This window comes from Fusarium subglutinans, assembly GCF_013396075.1.
Source record: "Fusarium subglutinans strain NRRL 66333 chromosome Unknown NRRL66333_c0000069, whole genome shotgun sequence".
Taxonomy (NCBI): Eukaryota; Fungi; Ascomycota; class Sordariomycetes; order Hypocreales; family Nectriaceae; genus Fusarium; species Fusarium subglutinans.
Genome location: NW_023502132.1, coordinates 206,108 through 223,561, shown reverse-complemented (window position 1 = coordinate 223,561; position 17,454 = coordinate 206,108). Strand labels below are relative to the sequence as shown.

Here is a 17,454-nt window from a genome sequence, read left to right as displayed (position 1 = left end):
TGAGGTCCTGCCACATTGAAAACAAACAAACCTGATCAATCACCAATACCGTACGGAGCCGTCCTCGCTAGATCTTCTGCCCCTCTCAGTTTAGTTGAGTCAGCTTGACCTTTCATTGCTGCCCTCTTGTTCAATCGATGACCACCATCTGCTCAAAACACTTTGGCTTGCATACAACTAAACATGATTCATTTGATCCGGGCTATCCACTAGATCACGAGGACTTGGAGCGGATTGCTGCTTAACCATTGATGTGCATGCTATACTTACCTATCTTACCGTACACTATCTTATGTACCTCTTCACCTTTTCTCTTGCTTGCTCTATCCGAGTTCCCTTGCTCCAATTCTAGTTTCACCGAGTATTGTGGTGTTGACCGTCTGATCTTGTCGGATGCTTTTTGCTGTACCCGTTCAATTACGAGGCTGCCCCGCCGCCTAACTCCCAGCACTTAACCAACGCCAACAGCAACAACTCAGCGGCCCCTCCAGCGGGTTGAGCGCCACCTCATCAGCAGCCTAAGTGTGCCCCTCGACGCCCTGGAAGTCCCCGCCAGCAAGTACTGGTACTGGGCATCGCTTAGTGAGTGCCTATATCCACTAACGATTCTCGTACCGCTACCTCGTGAGACCTTTTCAACAGTGATCCACTTCCATTTGCTCTAAAAGGCCCCGTTGAAATGGGCTCCAGAGAGACGGGACCCTTGCCACGTCGACCAGGGGGTATCTGGGGGCTTTTGATGTCCTTCTGATGCGCTAATAAGGTCTATAAAAAAAAGGAGGTACGTACCTGGTACGTACCGAAGCCCTTAACTCCCGTTAGCACTTTCCAAGTCGCAAGGGACCAGACCAAAAGCAAAGCACAATTCAGTGACTGTGGGCCTCTCCCGCCCTTCCCTGTCTGTCTCTGCTTCCGCCGAAGCCTGACGTCGATTTTCCCACTCAACCTGCAGCATCTCGTTGGCCGCAACTGGGAAGCTACCTCCCAGTCATTGGCTTGTCCCATTGACCCATTCCTTCCCTTCCTTCCCTGTCCTGCCGGCCCCCGGTGCCCTGAAAAATTGGTCTTTCCGAAAAATTGGTCTTTCCAACCCCCATGACCCCCCCCCCCCGGAGTCCGCACACACCCAGCACCTGCCGTTCCTTGCACTTACCTTAATTACCTAGCACCTGCTGCTTCCTCAATACTCTTTACCACCACACACGTTTCGCCACGCACCAACAAACACCTACGACAACCACGACCTCGCTCGCGTACTTGCATTCTTTTACATCCGCATACATACACAATCACCGCTTATTTTGACTGTCACCGCAGTAGCTGTACTTGTCTTCCAATACTTTAGTACTTGCGACCTACGCGCCCTCTTTGATCCTACATCGTTTTGTTGCGGCCATCGAGCCCACCAACACAGCGAGTTGTTCGATACGACCCTGCAGCTCTCTCTCTCGCTTCTCCTGATGACCAGCTTGGTACGAACGTTTTGACGACTCCACGATGCCCTCGCATACCCGCTATAATCTAGACGATTTCGACTGTACATCGGCGACGATATTGGTTGCTCATTATTAGCTCCAGCGTTTGGCGACAAATTAGGAATCATGGCCCTTTGGCCATTCCGGCGCCGGAGTAGCCGCAAGCGCTCCCGCAGCGGCGCTGCTCTCTCAGATGCAGAGGGCGCGCCGCTGCCTCACAACGAGGGACCCAAACTTGGTTTGAAGAAACGACGTACCGAACCGCCCAGACTTCAGCGAGCCGGTCGAACCTATAGTTTCTCCCCGGGACGCCAGGATGACATTCGTACCGACCGAGACCGCGCTGGCCCACCAGTCCGTGAACGAACAGGCCGAACAAGAACTGCTGGCAACCTTGAAGAACGTCCCGAACTCTGGGATCGCACACCCACGCTACGTCCGACCCACCAACCAACAAGAAAGCAGAGAAGTAAGAGGAGGAAAGAAGAACGCAGCAGAGAAGCCGAGATTAAAGCAATGAGTAGTTTTGCTCCAGTTCGGCCTGCTACGGAACAATGGAATTCAGGCCGGCCTATGAAGAAAGATTCCAAAAGATCAAAAACCGGGGGATTCGGAAGGCATCGAGCTGGTCGCAACTCGGATGTTTCACTTCCAGTACCCGGATCAATACACTCTAGTCTTTCGTCTGACTCGGAGTTTGGCTCGTATAGAGTCTCTGCTCTTGCAGCTCTTGCACCTCGACCTACGCTTCGTTATACCCCGAATGCCCGATGGACGACTCCCCATGTGCCCACACCTCATCGGTCTGGATCATTAAGGAGGAAGCTTCTTGAGCAGGAGTCGATTCCGGAAGAGACGATGAGATCACACAGGCGCATCGATTCCCTTGCTGACGACCTCGACGCCCGCGATCTTAGAGAACTCATGGAATTAGATAATCGACGACGAGAACTGAGAAAGCAGAAGGAGAGACAAAGGATGGAGCAACGGATCACACAAAAGGCAGAGAAGCAACAAGCGGAGCAAATACAGGCCAGGAACACAGGCACCCCTCCGCCAGAGAATCTTGAGAGAGGTGTCATGGGCCGTGAACTTGTAGGACTGGGGATCGACCCTGCTTCCGCTGTCGTCACTGAAACGAAACCTGAAGATCCAGAGCCCATGGATATTACTGAAGACGAAAGGGAAATCGAGTCTCCAAAGAAGGCCGAGGAGGTCTTTCATCGCACAGACACAGCCGCCTCCGAGCAGCCAACACCTATGGAAGAAGTCGTTACAAAGGACACCTCATCTATGCGTCAGCCCTCTGAAGACATGGGAAGCGTTTCTCCTGGAACAAGATTTTCTGATCTTTTGAGATCGGCTAAGTCGCGATCCAGGTCGACGATTCGATCCGATCGAGATAGGATGGTTTCTCCGCCGCCTGAGACCATCAACGAGGAGGATGTTCATATGCCCAGACAAAACTCTCATGATTCTGATGCCAGCAAGAATGGGTTTGCTTCTATTAAGGCATTCTTGCGAATTGGAAGCAAACGGCAACGACGTGAAGGACCATCGTCTTTTGCCAATACCTCTCGGGAGGAGATGCAGGCAGCCGCAGCTCAGTCAAGAGCACAGGCGCAAGCCTACGCCCTCGCTAAGCTCGAGGGTGAGGACTCGCCCAACTCTTCAAGCGGTAACTATCTATCCCGTAAACCAAGCATTGGAGCTCCAAAGAGGACGCGTTCTCGCTTCCGCGAGGACTTACCTGAGTTACCTCTCTCACCGCCAGCTTCACGCGTTCAGTCGCCCGAGGCGGAGCCTCCTATGCCCATCCTCACAGAACAAAAGATACGTGAAATGGAGGAATTGAGGTCCTTGGGCGTGCGCTATGACACACCAACATCGGGCCACCGATCCGCCGAGGCCATGCGCCATACGCCGTCGACAGTAGAGCGCGCATATGTTTCACCATCCCCAGAAGCTGGCATGTCTATGTCACTCGCCTCGATTGACTCCGAGGGTTCTTGGCTTTCTGGTAATGCTAGTAACCGTCGAGCTGCCATACAAGATAGCATTCGAAGGGCTAATCAGCGTGAGCAAAACGACACCCACACGGATTCCCCAACGAACAGCACAGAAGAAAACTTGGAGATCGTTGAGGATGAATATTTAACGAAGCTCACTCCCCGAAGAAACTCGAATTCTGAGTTCGTGGGTCGTCGTTCCAGTGAAGGACGTCCCAGTAGCGATGAGGAAGAGTTTGCTAATGATGGAGAGATGAAATGGGGCGCTGTTGGTTCTCAGCCCCAAGTCGTGCATAGGTTCACCATGAAGAGCCATGAGGGACTCTTAGAGCTTGAATCTGAGGATGAAGAGAGCCCGACATCACCCGTGTCTCCATCGCAAGAGCTTGCCAATGTTCAGAGCGCTAGAAGCGTTAACCTGGGCAAAGGTCATGTTCGCAATTTTAGCGCTGGAAGTGCTAAACTACTCGATCTTACTCCCCGGCCATCCGTCGATGCCACAGGGAATCCAGAGAGGCGACGAAGTCACGTCCAACCAGCCATGTGAAAGTTAAATTAATCTTGATCGTTCAGAAGAAGAGTCTCGCAACTTAACAAACGTCGACCATACGACACCTCTCACTCCTTTCTTATTTCCTTGCCGTCTCAACTAACCTAAGTCACTCATTTCACATTTCCTTATCACTACTCTTATCAATAATGGAAAATCGACCCAAAAACAGAGGAAAACAACAAAATCAGCGAAGACTATTCTTATGACGACTCAAGACTCTCAAAATAGCTTATCACATGGATGGTACTAGGAACCGACTTGCTCCTGATGTATGACACGACCTTGATGACTACGGCGCATTCCAAGTTCACTGCTAGGATTTCTTTTCTCGACTACATATACCGCACCTTTTGATACCCCGCGTCGATCGCCAATTACAGAGTACTGGGAGACTCGACGCGTTTGATTTACCAACTATTGGTGAGGGAGCTAGTCTCCTTGGCCGGTCCCTCTTCGTGCCCATTGGGTGCTGTCATTCCTTGGGAAGCTGGCGTGGTTTTCCTTATCTTGTCTGTGAGATGAGGGGAGCATTTTGTTTTCTACTAGCCGGGGTTTATGGGAGGCGGGAAAAACGGGTTTGATTTGAGCAACTGGGATTTGCTTTTGCACTTGGGCATACAGAAACATAAACTGGAAGCCTGAGATCGAGCTTGGCGCGAGAGTGGTTGACTGCATGAAACAATAGATCTTGCGCGATGCGATAGCACAATGAACATCATTGGGAAATGGGGGGTGAACAAGAGCACAAGACGATGGACATGTGCCTGTCCACCTCGGAGGAGGAAGATGTAGATGTTTGTAAGCTGATAGGTTAATTGACCAGATCGAACAGTATCCTGAGATTAAAAGCTGTTTCACCATACGTCAAGCAGTAGGTGCATGAAATAGGTTATGTCCGTGGTCTCGGCAGTTGAAACAGTAATTAATTATTAGATAGATCGTCGTAGATCACGGGAACTAGCTTAGCTGCTGTGAATGTGGAAATTATCATGCTATGCGTGCGTTTCGTTGTGACATCTCCACAAGTGTGAGATGATGCGGACGTGGTTCAGGTAGGCGAAGACTGGATAAGAGAGTGAGTGAGTTACTGAGGTCTGTGTATAGTATGTAGATTCTTTGTCCGTTGTCTCATATGTAACTTGACCAGATTATAAGGCATCGCTGAACATGGCTCTTGAGAGCTTTTACAGCTGAGGGAATTGTTTCTTGCTATGATGCCATCACGTCAAATGATCTTTACGCAGTAAGCCTCCATCAACATATTATACATCGCCAAAGCGTAAAATAGATCCTGAAACATTATCATAAACCTTTTATGTTTCTATCATGAAACGTCCGAGACTGGCCATGAACTTTGTGTCATAATAATATGATTGGCTAATCAACCAAGTCATCATACTCCACCCAATGAAGAGCCATCAGAGCTAACAATTAGAAATCCAGACCACTCATACATACTAATCCAAGTTTACAACTCATATAAAAGACACGTTTTATAAGACTTGTACAATGGCCTCTCCCTTCCGTCTCATGCGGCCTGTCGCCCAGGCTGCCCGATCTGGCGCTGTGACTTTGGCCACCCGGCCATTCCACAGCACAGCTGCTCGCTTTGCTGTACAGGATATCAAGACGTGAGTTTGATAGCAATTTTGGAGGATCTATGAAGAATTAGTTTCACTAACCTGATCTAATAGAACGAAAGAGTTCAAGGACCTTGTCTCTACAACAGACAAGGCTGTTCTTATTGACTGCTTCGCTACATGGTGCGGTCCTTGCAAGGCCATCTCTCCCATCCTCAACAAGTAAGTGACTCAAAGAATACAACAGTATTTCAAAATGGGCAACTAACAATAGAACCTTAGGCTCTCGGAAGAGAAGGCTCTTTCAGACAACATCCAATTCGTCAAGTTTGATGTCGATGATCTCCCCGGCCTGACCGCTGAGCTCGGCGTCCGCGCTATGCCAACTTTCTTCGTCTTCAAGAACGGAAAAAAGGTTGATGAGTTGGTCGGTGCTAACCCTCAGGCCCTTCAGTCGATGCTGGCCAAGCATGCTGCATAAATCGTGTAAATCTTTGTAACATCTCATATTACTTGATTCGGCTGTCAAGGAAGGTCATGGCAATAGACTCAATCTGTTTACATTGCACAATAAAGTAAAAACAGCAGTGGTGTACTATTAGCATAGTTAGACTTGTACAAGGGCTTCTTGATGTCTGCCCATGGTATCTTATTCTATGTATCATTTTGAAGAATTGGTAGAGCTTGTGAGTCTATACTGATCGGCAGTTACATCAAGCCTCTATGATTTCGGCTAGCAATGGTTCAAATGCCATAGGCTAGTTGGTCAAGTTCTCTCACGGCCTTCTGTTTCCAGTATGGACTGTCACGGAGGTGGAAGGCCGTCGTAAGCATATGACCATTCGGCGAGTGTCATTCACGCCCAAGAAGCGTTTGACAGGTCGGCAATAGCTTCCAAAACAAATCGATTGGCTGATCAGTATGCAATTCAAGCCATTGTGACAGTGACAGGCTTATCTTGAACGTTGCTTCTTATGCTACTATCATGATAGAGCCGATCCCGGTTTCGGCGGCCCCGCGTTGATGGGCCAATCACAAGAGCCAATCGCCCGGTTTAGAGACCGGGGCTTCAATTGGGAACCGATGAGACGGCGTATAAGTTGATGTGACAACCTCTACTCTATAGTCTAGTCTTGAGTTCGATCAAGTACTTTTCCATTTCGAGAAGATTTTTGCCAAATACCCAACCATCGAGAAAAACGTGACATATCAAAATGGCCAACACAATTGTCGTCGTTGGGTGAGTCTTGGTAGGACAAGCGAACTATTCTGAACGAAGCTGATCTTGTGAAAGTGCTGGTGTTTCTGGCTTGACGTCCGCCTACCTTCTTTCTAAGAGCAAGGGCAACAAGATCACGGTCGTGGGCAAGCATATGCCCGGTGACTATGATGTTGAATATGCCTCGCCATTTGCTGGTGCCAACGTCTGCCCGTATGTGATCTGGTCCATTTTGTAACATCCTACTCACGATTTCCAGTATGGCCACACGGGAAAGCAGCAGATGGGAACGTCGAACATGGGTAGAGTTCAAGAAACTGTGCGAACAAGTCCCCGAAGCGGGCATTCACTTCCAAAGTGCGTCACCATATTTGTTTTCAAGAAAAAAGACATGCTAATATCTAGCAGAGTGCCACATTCAAAGACGAAAGAAGGACGCAGAGGCAGCAAAGAACCAAACATTCCCTGATGCACTCTTCATGGAAGAGCCCTGGTATAAGGAGATATTTGAGGATTTCCGAGAACAGAACCCTGATGAAGTCACTCGCGGTTACGACTCAGGCTGCGAATTCACATCTGTCTGCATCAACACCGCCATTTACCTTCCCTGGCTCGTCGGTCAATGCCTGAAAAATGGCGTGGTCTTCAAGAGAGGTATCCTGACCGATATCAGCGAGGCTAAGAAACTGAGCCACACGGGCAAAGTTCCCAACATAATCGTCAACGCCACAGGCCTAGGCTCCTTGAAGCTGGGTGGTGTCAAGGATGAGACTATGGCGCCTGCACGCGGACAGGTTGTGCTGGTGCGCAACGAGAGCACACCCATGCTTATCACATCTGGAGTTGAGGACGGCGGTGCCGATGTCATGTATCTCATGCAGCGAGCAGCTGGTGGTGGCACAATCTTGGGCGGAACATACGATATCGGTAACTGGGAGTCTCAACCAGACCCTAATATTGCCCAACGAATCATGCAGCGCATCGTTGAGGCACGCCCTGAGGTCGCTGATGGTAAGGGAGTCAAGGGACTGAGTGTGATTCGACACGCTGTTGGACTGCGACCTTGGAGACGAGATGGACTTCGACTTGAGGAGGAGAAGTTGGACGACGAGACATGGATCGTGCACAACTATGGCCACTCTGGCTGGGGATATCAAGGCTCATATGGTTGCGCTGAGGGTGTAGTTGAGATTGTGGACAAGGTCGGCAAAGCCGCCAAGTCCAAGCTGTAGATTGACCAAGCGTTTATAAACATCGGCACTAATCAATAATTGATTCATTTATTCTTATGACTGCCCTCAGCTTAATAACTCCGTTGAAGCTGTTGATTAAGAGAATATGCATATCGCGGGGCCCCGCATTTCCCACACGTAGCTCTCTCCAAGCTCTTGAACCCCTGTTTTAACTTGATGAAGCTTCCCTTTCCCCCTTTCACAAGCCAGCGCATTCTCCATTATCAAAATGACAGAATCTGCATCTGGCACCCTGAGTCAGGGCGTGCGCTTCCTAAGAAATGTCCTCAATGGCCGCCATGCGCTCTCCAAGCTCATTCCCATCGCGCTCTGGCTAGTCGACGCGCTTGGTTGTGGCTTAATCATATGGAAGATCCCATGTGCGTGGCGTCCAATTCCCAAAGCCCCAATGATGAAGCTAATCTTGTGGAACAGATACCGAGATCGACTGGGTTGCGTATATGCAGCAGATTTCGCAGTTTGTATCGGGCGAGAGAGACTATACCAAGATGGTGGGCGATACTGGTCCCTTGGTGTATCCGGCGGCGCATGTCTACACTTACACGGGACTTTACTATATAACGGACAAGGGCACCAACATTCTTCTGGCGCAGCAAATATTTGCTGTCTTGTATATGGCTACGTTGGCAGTGGTGATGCTCTGCTACTGGAAAGCTAAAGTCAGTACGTCCTGGGCCACTTCAGGCAGTTTATTATTAACAGTTCTAGGTCCCTCCGTACATGTTCGTCTTCCTAATCGCCTCCAAACGACTACATAGCCTCTTCGTCCTACGATGTTTCAACGATTGCTTCGCCGTTTTCTTTCTATGGCTTACCATCTTCCTTTTCCAACGCCGACAATGGACCGTTGGAAGTCTAGTGTATTCCTGGGGTCTCGGAATCAAGATGTCGCTGCTGCTAGTCCTGCCTGCTATTGGCGTCATACTTTTTCTGGGTAGAGGGTTATGGCCTAGCCTTCGTCTCGCATGGCTAATGGCACAGGTTCAGTTCGCCATTGGAATTCCGTTTATCACTAAGAACCCTCGTGGGTATGCGGCTCGGGCCTTTGAGCTGTCACGACAATTTCAGTTCAAGTGGACGGTCAATTGGCGCATGTTGGGCGAGGAGGTTTTTCTCAGCAAATATTTTGCTATATCTCTTCTTGCCTGCCACGCTCTGGTGCTCCTGATCTTCATCTCCAAGAGATGGATCCAGCCGACTGGACGATCGCTCTACGGCCTGATTCCCTCATTCTTGCGACTCAAGTCCCCGTTCACCGTGCAGGAACAGCTTCGCATCTCTCACTACGTCACCCCTGAGTACGTCATGACTACGATGCTCACCGCCAACCTCGTTGGTCTGCTGTTCGCTCGGTCACTGCACTACCAATTCTATGCCTATCTTGCCTGGGCAACTCCCTATCTTCTCTGGCGAGCCACCGAAGACCCCATCATCGTGACAATTATCTGGGCCGCGCAGGAATGGGCTTGGAACGTGTATCCAAGTACCGACCTCAGCTCAACCATCGCTGTAAACACAATGCTCGCGACAGTTGTGTTGGTGTATCTGGGAACAGCCAGACTTGCCGTGCCCGCCCCCGCTGCCAGAGTCGGGAACGTTGATGATAAGAACAAATAGATCTGGATCTAGAAGTGCATTTTTTCATTTTTCACTCATCTTCGGAGTCACTGGGGGGCATTTTCCCGACATTGGATTCGTCCTCGGAGTCGCTCATGTCGTATGTGTTTTTGACGAATTCTTTGGGCCTGCGATAGACTTGATTAGCCTAGTTCATTTCAGACGAATAGATACCACGAAACTCACCAGTATGGCTGTTTGCGCCAGGCCTTCTCATCACGGACAACGTTGACGATTTCTCCCTCTGCTCGAGTGTCCTCTTTGCCGTCTTCGTAACGTTCAGCCAAAACAAAACCGCCTCGCTTGATCCAAATGGTGTTTCGAAATCGCTGGGCCAGTTCCAGTACAAGAGTTTTGCCGTTTGGAAGCTCACAGGTGTACAGGTTGTTTCCTTCAGGCTTAACAACGCGAACGAGAGACTGGTTGGCCCCGAGGCCGTCGGGAGGTGTTAGGGCAGCCTCTGCGGCCGCCAAAACATTTCGCTTTGGACGTCCCATCGTGAATTTTATGTCGATTGCTATTTCATAAAAGTTTGTCTTGATTTTTTAGTCATGAAGAATATGGAGGGGTCGCTTGGAGGGGCAGATACCGATAGAACGATATACCTTGATAAACCGAACTGTTCCAAGTATTACTCTATCCATAATGACTTCTAAGAGGGAGCGGACTTGCTTAATTCGGATTGTCCGGTCCTACCTGAAATGAGTAGGAAGACTTAGAAGAGGATGACAAAATGGACTTGACTTAAGAGTCCATAAGCCTAAACTCGGTTGTTCCCAACATGATCTCGTGAAATTACCACATCGGACTATAAGCTATATTCCCGCTCGTACGGATATCGTGATTGTATTTCCAGTAGCATATTGCCCGGCTGCTAGTGGAGGGTTGCTGGGACTGTTACCAAAAGTGGTATTAGAACCAGCCTCATTATCATGAAGTTGAGTGACCAGTAACACAACAGTCAATATGATATACATGTTGTCAGTACCTCATGTGTGTACTATGAGAACTGTATATACAGATGTTATCTTTATGCAAATGATACCTTTAGTTACCTACATCAAGATCATTCAGTATCGTACACTCCCGTGACACCTGGGTAAATTATTCGGTGCAATTCAGTACGAGTCCGTGCTTAATAAATCACATCGTATGGTATTGTCGAAGTGGACTCGGCTTGATTACCCTCTTGGCTGTCCTTCCTCACATCTCAGGGTCCCAAAAACTACCAAATAGAGGCATTCCACTCGCCAGGATGTCCCGTGGGGATAACAAGATCTGAGTGACCGGGTGACTCAAGTTGACGGTGTATACAATCATGATTATTTGGCACAGAGCCGAGTTAGTAACTAAGACTATATACTTACCACCATAGACACTCAAGCATACTTGTCTCTTGCACAAAGAGACCGAATGTTCTCCTGATTATCCATAACTATATATCAAGTCACTATCGTTGGTGGCCTAGTCCTCATACATCATGGAGACTTCAATGCTTTCAGGTCTCTCAGTAGTTCATCCAGTACCTACAAATCCGGCAAAATACGATATGTCTCGTCCATTAACAGTCCCGCCAATGAGTACCTCGAGAACCAATATCGGTTCAATCCAGAGGGAATCTTTTGACCTCGAGATACAACCAGTCCGAGATGATCCAAAACCAGACAATGCATCTTTCGACCATATCGATGACTTGGAAATGAGTCAACCTGATCGTCCAGATTCAAATACAGAGACTGTCGAAGTTGCACCAACTATCTGGGACCCTTTCATGAACCGCTTCAGACTTCTCTCGACCTGTCTATCCCAAGTAAATAATGCTCTCAGCGATGGTGCTACTGGTGCTTTGATCCCCTATATGGAGAAGTATGTCAATCATCTTTCCGCCGAACGACATAAGCTAATGTGTTTAGGTACTATGGCACTGGCTATGGCACTGTATCTCTCATCTTCGTCGGGAAAGCCATTGGATTCATTGCAGCGGCAGTATTCATCGATATCCTCAGAGCAAAATTCGGTCGAGCCAAACTTCTTGGTCTTGGCCAAGCCCTTGTCACTCTGGCATACATCCCCATCATATGCGGAGCCCCTTTCATCGTTGTCGCTCTATCATTCTTCTTTATCGGCTTCAGCATCTCGATAAATGTGGCCATCGGAAACCTTTTCTGTGGTGGTCTCCAGAACGGAACGTTCATGCTGGGTGTACAGCACGGGACTTACGGAATAGGGGCAACCATCGGCCCTGTCGTTTCAACCGTACTCGTTACCGCTGCAAACACCGTGTGGAATAAATACTATATAATAACATGTGTGCTCGGAGCCTTAACCGTCGCATTAGGAATGTGGTCGTTCTGGAGATACGAGCAGGAGTTGAGTCCTGCGGCGCGCCAGAGAGAGACGGCTCAAGTTGGAGACTCCGTGTCGAACAGCATCTTTCTTGCCATGAATTTACGCATCGTATTTCTTGGCTCACTTTTCATCTTTGCCTACCAAGGAGCCGAGGTCTCTATTTCTGGCTGGGTCATTTCGTTTCTTATCAACGACCGTAATGGCGATCCTTCTTCAGTTGGTTATGCAACAGCAGGGTTCTGGGCTGGAATCACAATCGGTAGATTCCTCCTTTCTGCCCCTGCGCAGCGAATCGGCGAGAAAACGCTTGTGTATGGCCTCATCATAGGGGCCGTCGCCTTTCAGCTTCTCGTCTGGCTCATTCCTAACATCGTGGGGAACACTATCGCGGTATCTGTTGTTGGTCTTCTCCTTGGTCCTATCTACCCATGTGCCTCGGCTGTTTTCCTGCGAGGCATGGCTAGGCGGGAGGCTTTGACTGGTATTGGCATGATCAATGCTTGCGATAGCGCAGGCGGAGCTATTGCGCCCTTCGTTACAGGTCTTCTGGCCCAGGCGTTTGGCACCTTTGTCCTTCATCCAATTGTGATTTCCTTGTTTGTCGTCATGCTGTTGTGCTGGTATTTTATTCCAGTCGAGGAAAAGAGGACGGAGTGACAAGACGGCATCAAAAGAGGGAGGTAATAGGAAATTGGAAAATGCATGAACAAGCGAAGCGGCATTAATGTCGAAATTTCGTAGAGAATCGATTCGATCCAGGCTGACCAAGTCTATTCACAAATCTATAATGAATCTATGTGATCTCCGTAGATGGCTCGCACCTAGTCTATCCTTTATGTTTTAAATGGCTATGGATACCAGTTCCTATTGTCCCTTTTTCATGTTATTAATTCATACCATATTAGATACGGCCACGGGCAGCATCCTTGACAGAGACGGTACCAGCCGCAATGTCCTTGACAGTCTGAGTGATGCTAGACCAGTCACGGAACGTGACGAAGGGAACATTCTCGTTCTCACACCAGGTAACAAGGTCTATGAAGTGTTAATAATTGCGAACAATACTGGAAATTGATATTTTACTCACCCTTGTCGGCCTTGGCAAACAGCAGATCGGTCTCCTTAGCGGCTGAGAGATCAGAGACACCATCGCCAGCATAGAACATGGTAGGTCGGTTGGGAAGCGAAGAGTACTTTCGGATCTCGATAGACTTGTCATGCCCATGGATACTAGAAAAGTCAGCACTTTCTCACCATATCAACGGAGAGTTCGGATTTACCTGTCATCATGGAACTCAATTTGCCAGCCCCCCTCATCCTTAAGAGTCTTGCCCTCTCGTGCCTTCACGTCGTTACTGACAATCTGGATATCCCAACCAGGACCTAGAAGAGTGTCCAGTAGAGCTCGAATGACGGGGGTCATGCCGCCACTGAGAATGACAATAGGGACATTGTTCTCCTGAGCCCAGTCATAGAACTCCTTGAAGCCAGGGTCGAGCTTAATGTTCTTGAGAAGAATCTGGATGCACTCGTCAAAGGGGGTCTTGACGCTGTCAAGCATCTCGACGAAGCTATCGCGGAAATGCATGTTTCCATAAAGAACGTCCTTGTTAAGCTGGCGACGGCGCTCAACACCGAAGCCAAGGTTGTCGGTCATGTAGTCATTAGAATCGGCGGTGGTGACTGTTCCGTCAAAGTCGGTAAAGAAGATGAACTTGGGATCGTTCTTGAGAGCTGGGGTATCGGAAGAAGCCATGATGACGGTCTGTAGTGTATTATTGCGTATGTTGATGACTCAGTGAGATCCTTATTGGAGTCTCTTCCAGTTTTACGAAAAGAATGAGTGAATTGGATATCTCTACAACTGTAGATGGTGTAAAGCGACGATGTTGTTGTTGAGAGAAGATATGACAGAGTAAGAAAATGGCGGGGGAGGGGCACAAGTTTTCATGAGAGACAAACAAATAGTTAATCGCGACAATAATGATCGACAGGAAATTAGAAACACCTGCTATAGACTGACTGAGCTGATTGGAGGTTGATACTGAAGGATCCTTACTAGTAAAATGAGTAGCAATATAAATCACGTACTGTACATAACAGAAAACACCGCATATCTCGTTATCGGTTCTTCCGCCTTGGCCACGGTTCGACTGTCTGTCGTCATTGTCATGACTCTCAGGAACTGCAGGACATGAATAGTGCCCCTCCACACCCTCCTCTCCCTGTAATTGCGCTGGAATATAGCTCCCAAGGAACCCTGAGTCGAGTCGCACCCAAAGAACCCTGGCTGAGGCGAGTAGGGCGGTGACCCTATTCGGCCTTGCTCCGGCGGCAGAAAATACCCCGGCTACGGAGCCGGCTGTAGCTTTATCGGCTCGGCTCATGCGTTCATCCCATCATCTCAACAATTGTTGCCGAGCTACAAGTCCAATCGTCCACCCTCGACGTCGCCGCTGCGATACACGCTTCCTCTGGTCGCAATGCAGCCGTTTGCTCGTCCTGCGGTTCGACTTGTCTGGAACCATGCGCGATTTGGGATTGATCGATCCGCGAGGCCCGGGAGGTCCTGCTGGGGCCCCTCGATAGTGCAGAGCTCAACAATATGTGTGCGATGCAATTTTCAGGCCATTGGTCTCCGAGCAAGACTCTATTCGACGGAGCGACCATCGAGAGATTCCGAGAAGAGTTCGAGGACGAATAAAGATGTCGAGGATGAGCTTGAATCTATACTTAAACCTCGGCCAAACGTTTTCAAAGAACTTCAACCGCCTGCCGAAATACCCAAGCTGGAAGATGTCAAATCTACAAATGCAACTTCCGAAAGCGCTGCCCCTAAAGACACAAAACCTGAACCTCCCAAGGCCGAGACAGATACAAAGCCTAGTGATGAAACCTCTCAATCGCAAGCACCATCGGGTCTTCAAAACCTGCGACACCTTACCCTGAACCATATGAACGAACTGAAGGAGAGATTCAGCGGTGCTATGGATAGACTGCAATCCCGAGCAATGAATGCCTCACAAACGCTCAACGATATTACCGGATATACAGACATCGAAACCATCAAGTATCAAAATGCCAAACTAGAAGCAGACCTTGCAGCAGCCCATGAGCGGGTCCGCGAGGCTCGTCAGGAATACAAGACATCGAACGCTAGTCGTGCGACAACACAACGTGAGGTCACAACACTATTGGCACGGAAGGATAGCTGGTCCCCTACCGATCTTGAGCGCTTTACCGAGTTATACCGAGCGGATCATACCTTGGAAGGCAAGGTCGCATCGTCCCAAGAGACTCTAACGGAGGCTGAGATGGAAGAGCAGCGCCTTAGCCAACAGCTAAATGCCGGAATCCTGAAACGTTACCATGAAGAACAGATTTGGAGCGATCGTATCCGACGGGCGAGTACTTGGGGTACCTGGGGCCTGATGGGTATGAACTTCCTTTTGTTCGTTATCCTACAATTCGTGGCAGAGCCCTGGAAGAGAAGGAGACTGGTTAGGGGTGTTGTAGCTGAGGAGAAGGCTGTTCTCGAGGAGGTTCGCGGTGAGCTTGAACAGGTCAAGCTTGCTATCGAGAACCAAAAGACCCTGTCAACGGTTGAAGAAGCCCCAGAAGCTGAGACCCAGGCAAATGCTGAAGCCGTGACGTCAGAGAATGTGTTGCCGGGTGAGAGCCTCATGGCGGAGGAAACAAACTCCAGCCAAGAGCCAATTGACGCCTTTAAATCAGTGGCTGAAGCGCCTCTCTCGGGACCTCTACCTACGAGGACATGGCAAGAAGCTCTTATGGACCCAGAATGGTGGAAAGCCAAATCACAAGATATCTACAGCGAGCGACGGATAGATCTTCGCATGCGGGACGTTTCATTATTGGTGCTGGAGGGCGCATTAGCCGGAGCTGTGTTTGCAGGAAGTATTGCGCTGCTTTTGGTTCGAAGATCATGACAAGATGTAAAATAGATATAAAGCTTACCATTGTATACTACTATAATAAAACTGTATATTCTCGTCGAGGAAGAACATTTAACGATTTCTTTCTCGTTACTCAGTTATAGAGTTTGTCGGGTGAAGTTGATTCACGATGCTTCACGCCGTTGGCGAGCCAATCGGATGTTGGTGTTTTGCATGACCGGTAGGGCTGGTAGCCAGAAAGGCAATACATACCGTACCGAAGAAGATGGAGTGGGACTAATAAACCTTGAGAGCTTAATGAAGTTAATATTTGCAACATGTCACATTTGATATTGACGTGCGTAAAATCCGAGACTGTTTGTTGAGTTGTTGATATATCGTTATAAAATGAAGTCTGTCCGCCAAGAGCAAGTTCATCATGACACTTGAGCCTTTAACGGCCCCTAGACCCCTTGTCATTCCACCCTCAAGGGTGACCCTGACCATTAATTTGAGCTTGGATGATGAAAGTTCACATCAGGAATATGATTTGCCAGCCTTTGAGATTAACGGCAACTAATTGTTAAGGGTCTTGACGTTACAGATGCTGACCGCTTTCCGATATGCGGTTTTAATCGATTATCGGAGGTGTTTTGATCTTTGATCGGTGGGGCTCTAGGACTTGTAGGACTTTGAAAGGTGACTTACAGCAAACACAGATGCTTTTCCAGTGTAACTGTACCTAACTTATTAGCTACACGGTGGGAATAAGAAAATGCACATATTGGAGTTTGTTATCTCCCGATTCCTATTGACGGGTTTGGAACTTTGTGGTCTTACTTAGGTATTTATGCATGATAAGAACGGTTCAAGAGTTTACCGTTTCAGAGAATGGTTTCACAAGCATTAAACCAAGTCTATATATTCATGCGAAACTATCTGGTGATGGGTCCTGAAACGCAATTCGAGTAGGACACATGCTGTGAATATGATATACAAAAGTGCCAAACAGACATTCCTTTCAAGTTCCATACGGTAGAGACTCTCAGGTATGGTTGCCTCATTGGAGCTCAGCCTCTTTGTCCACGTTATCATATCATCCATCATTCTAGTCCTACCGAGGTTACCACTTGACAAAAGGATAAACTATAGTACCCAAGTAGACCGTATCGTATCTTTCCCTGAAGAACTAAGGTTAGTAATAAACAAACAAGGATCTGATGAACGATTCTGCTACAAACAGTGCACGTCGTCACCCACCATAAACCCGACTCAACTTATTAACCGGACGGAGAGCTACACCTGCGCCGCTACAAACTGGAAGCTCCCCGCCAGCCAAACCCTGGATCCCCCCACCAAGAGCAGAGCGGCGGTGGTCTTAGCTCCTTGAGGTGGTCTTGGTCTGCCTGTATCCGTACCCTGAGGCCTTGCCTTGGGCATTCATTACCTACCAGTACTAGGGAAAGAAAGGTGTTGGGCTGTGTTTTGTCTCTCGACCCTCTC

At 48.7% G+C, this 17,454-nt stretch overlaps 8 protein-coding genes across 8 annotated transcripts; 6 read left to right on the top strand and 2 right to left on the bottom strand.

The window, feature by feature from the left end:
- Positions 1-1,601: 1,601 nt before the first annotated feature.
- FSUBG_6631 (uncharacterized protein) lies at positions 1,602-4,031 on the top strand (the record flags this gene model as incomplete). The annotated part of the gene is made up of 1 exon (XM_036684851.1): positions 1,602-4,031. The coding sequence occupies one exon, from the start codon at positions 1,602-1,604 to the stop codon at positions 4,029-4,031; it is 2,430 nt and encodes an 809-aa protein (XP_036537924.1).
- A 1,515-nt stretch (positions 4,032-5,546) lies between these two features.
- Positions 5,547-6,098, top strand: FSUBG_6630 (thioredoxin 1; the record flags this gene model as incomplete). Its single annotated transcript, XM_036684850.1, has 3 exons — positions 5,547-5,668; positions 5,732-5,839; positions 5,900-6,098. The coding sequence occupies 3 exons, from the start codon at positions 5,547-5,549 to the stop codon at positions 6,096-6,098; spliced, it is 429 nt and encodes a 142-aa protein (XP_036537923.1).
- A 733-nt stretch (positions 6,099-6,831) lies between these two features.
- Positions 6,832-8,068, top strand: FSUBG_6629 (d-amino-acid oxidase; the record flags this gene model as incomplete). The annotated part of the gene is made up of 4 exons (XM_036684848.1): positions 6,832-6,857; positions 6,912-7,049; positions 7,096-7,193; positions 7,245-8,068. The coding sequence occupies 4 exons, from the start codon at positions 6,832-6,834 to the stop codon at positions 8,066-8,068; spliced, it is 1,086 nt and encodes a 361-aa protein (XP_036537922.1).
- A 229-nt stretch (positions 8,069-8,297) lies between these two features.
- FSUBG_6628 (dolichyl-P-Man:Man(5) c(2)-PP-dolichyl mannosyltransferase) lies at positions 8,298-9,706 on the top strand (the record flags this gene model as incomplete). Its single annotated transcript, XM_036684847.1, has 3 exons — positions 8,298-8,448; positions 8,504-8,748; positions 8,798-9,706. 3 exons carry the CDS (start codon positions 8,298-8,300, stop codon positions 9,704-9,706), a joined length of 1,305 nt encoding a protein of 434 aa, XP_036537921.1.
- Positions 9,707-9,737: 31 nt separating this feature from the next.
- On the bottom strand, positions 9,738-10,203 carry FSUBG_6627 (eukaryotic translation initiation factor eIF1a; the record flags this gene model as incomplete). The annotated part of the gene is made up of 2 exons (XM_036684846.1): positions 9,738-9,834; positions 9,893-10,203. The coding sequence occupies 2 exons, from the start codon at positions 10,201-10,203 to the stop codon at positions 9,738-9,740; spliced, it is 408 nt and encodes a 135-aa protein (XP_036537920.1).
- Positions 10,204-11,186: 983 nt separating this feature from the next.
- FSUBG_6626 (tetracycline resistance) lies at positions 11,187-12,712 on the top strand (the record flags this gene model as incomplete). The annotated part of the gene is made up of 2 exons (XM_036684845.1): positions 11,187-11,572; positions 11,620-12,712. The coding sequence occupies 2 exons, from the start codon at positions 11,187-11,189 to the stop codon at positions 12,710-12,712; spliced, it is 1,479 nt and encodes a 492-aa protein (XP_036537919.1).
- A 244-nt stretch (positions 12,713-12,956) lies between these two features.
- On the bottom strand, positions 12,957-13,811 carry FSUBG_6625 (phosphoserine phosphatase; the record flags this gene model as incomplete). The annotated part of the gene is made up of 3 exons (XM_036684844.1): positions 12,957-13,090; positions 13,143-13,285; positions 13,336-13,811. 3 exons carry the CDS (start codon positions 13,809-13,811, stop codon positions 12,957-12,959), a joined length of 753 nt encoding a protein of 250 aa, XP_036537918.1.
- Positions 13,812-14,538: 727 nt separating this feature from the next.
- FSUBG_6624 (mitochondrion biogenesis (She9)) lies at positions 14,539-16,005 on the top strand (the record flags this gene model as incomplete). Its single annotated transcript, XM_036684843.1, has 1 exon — positions 14,539-16,005. The coding sequence occupies one exon, from the start codon at positions 14,539-14,541 to the stop codon at positions 16,003-16,005; it is 1,467 nt and encodes a 488-aa protein (XP_036537917.1).
- Between the last annotated feature and the right edge of the window lie 1,449 nt (positions 16,006-17,454).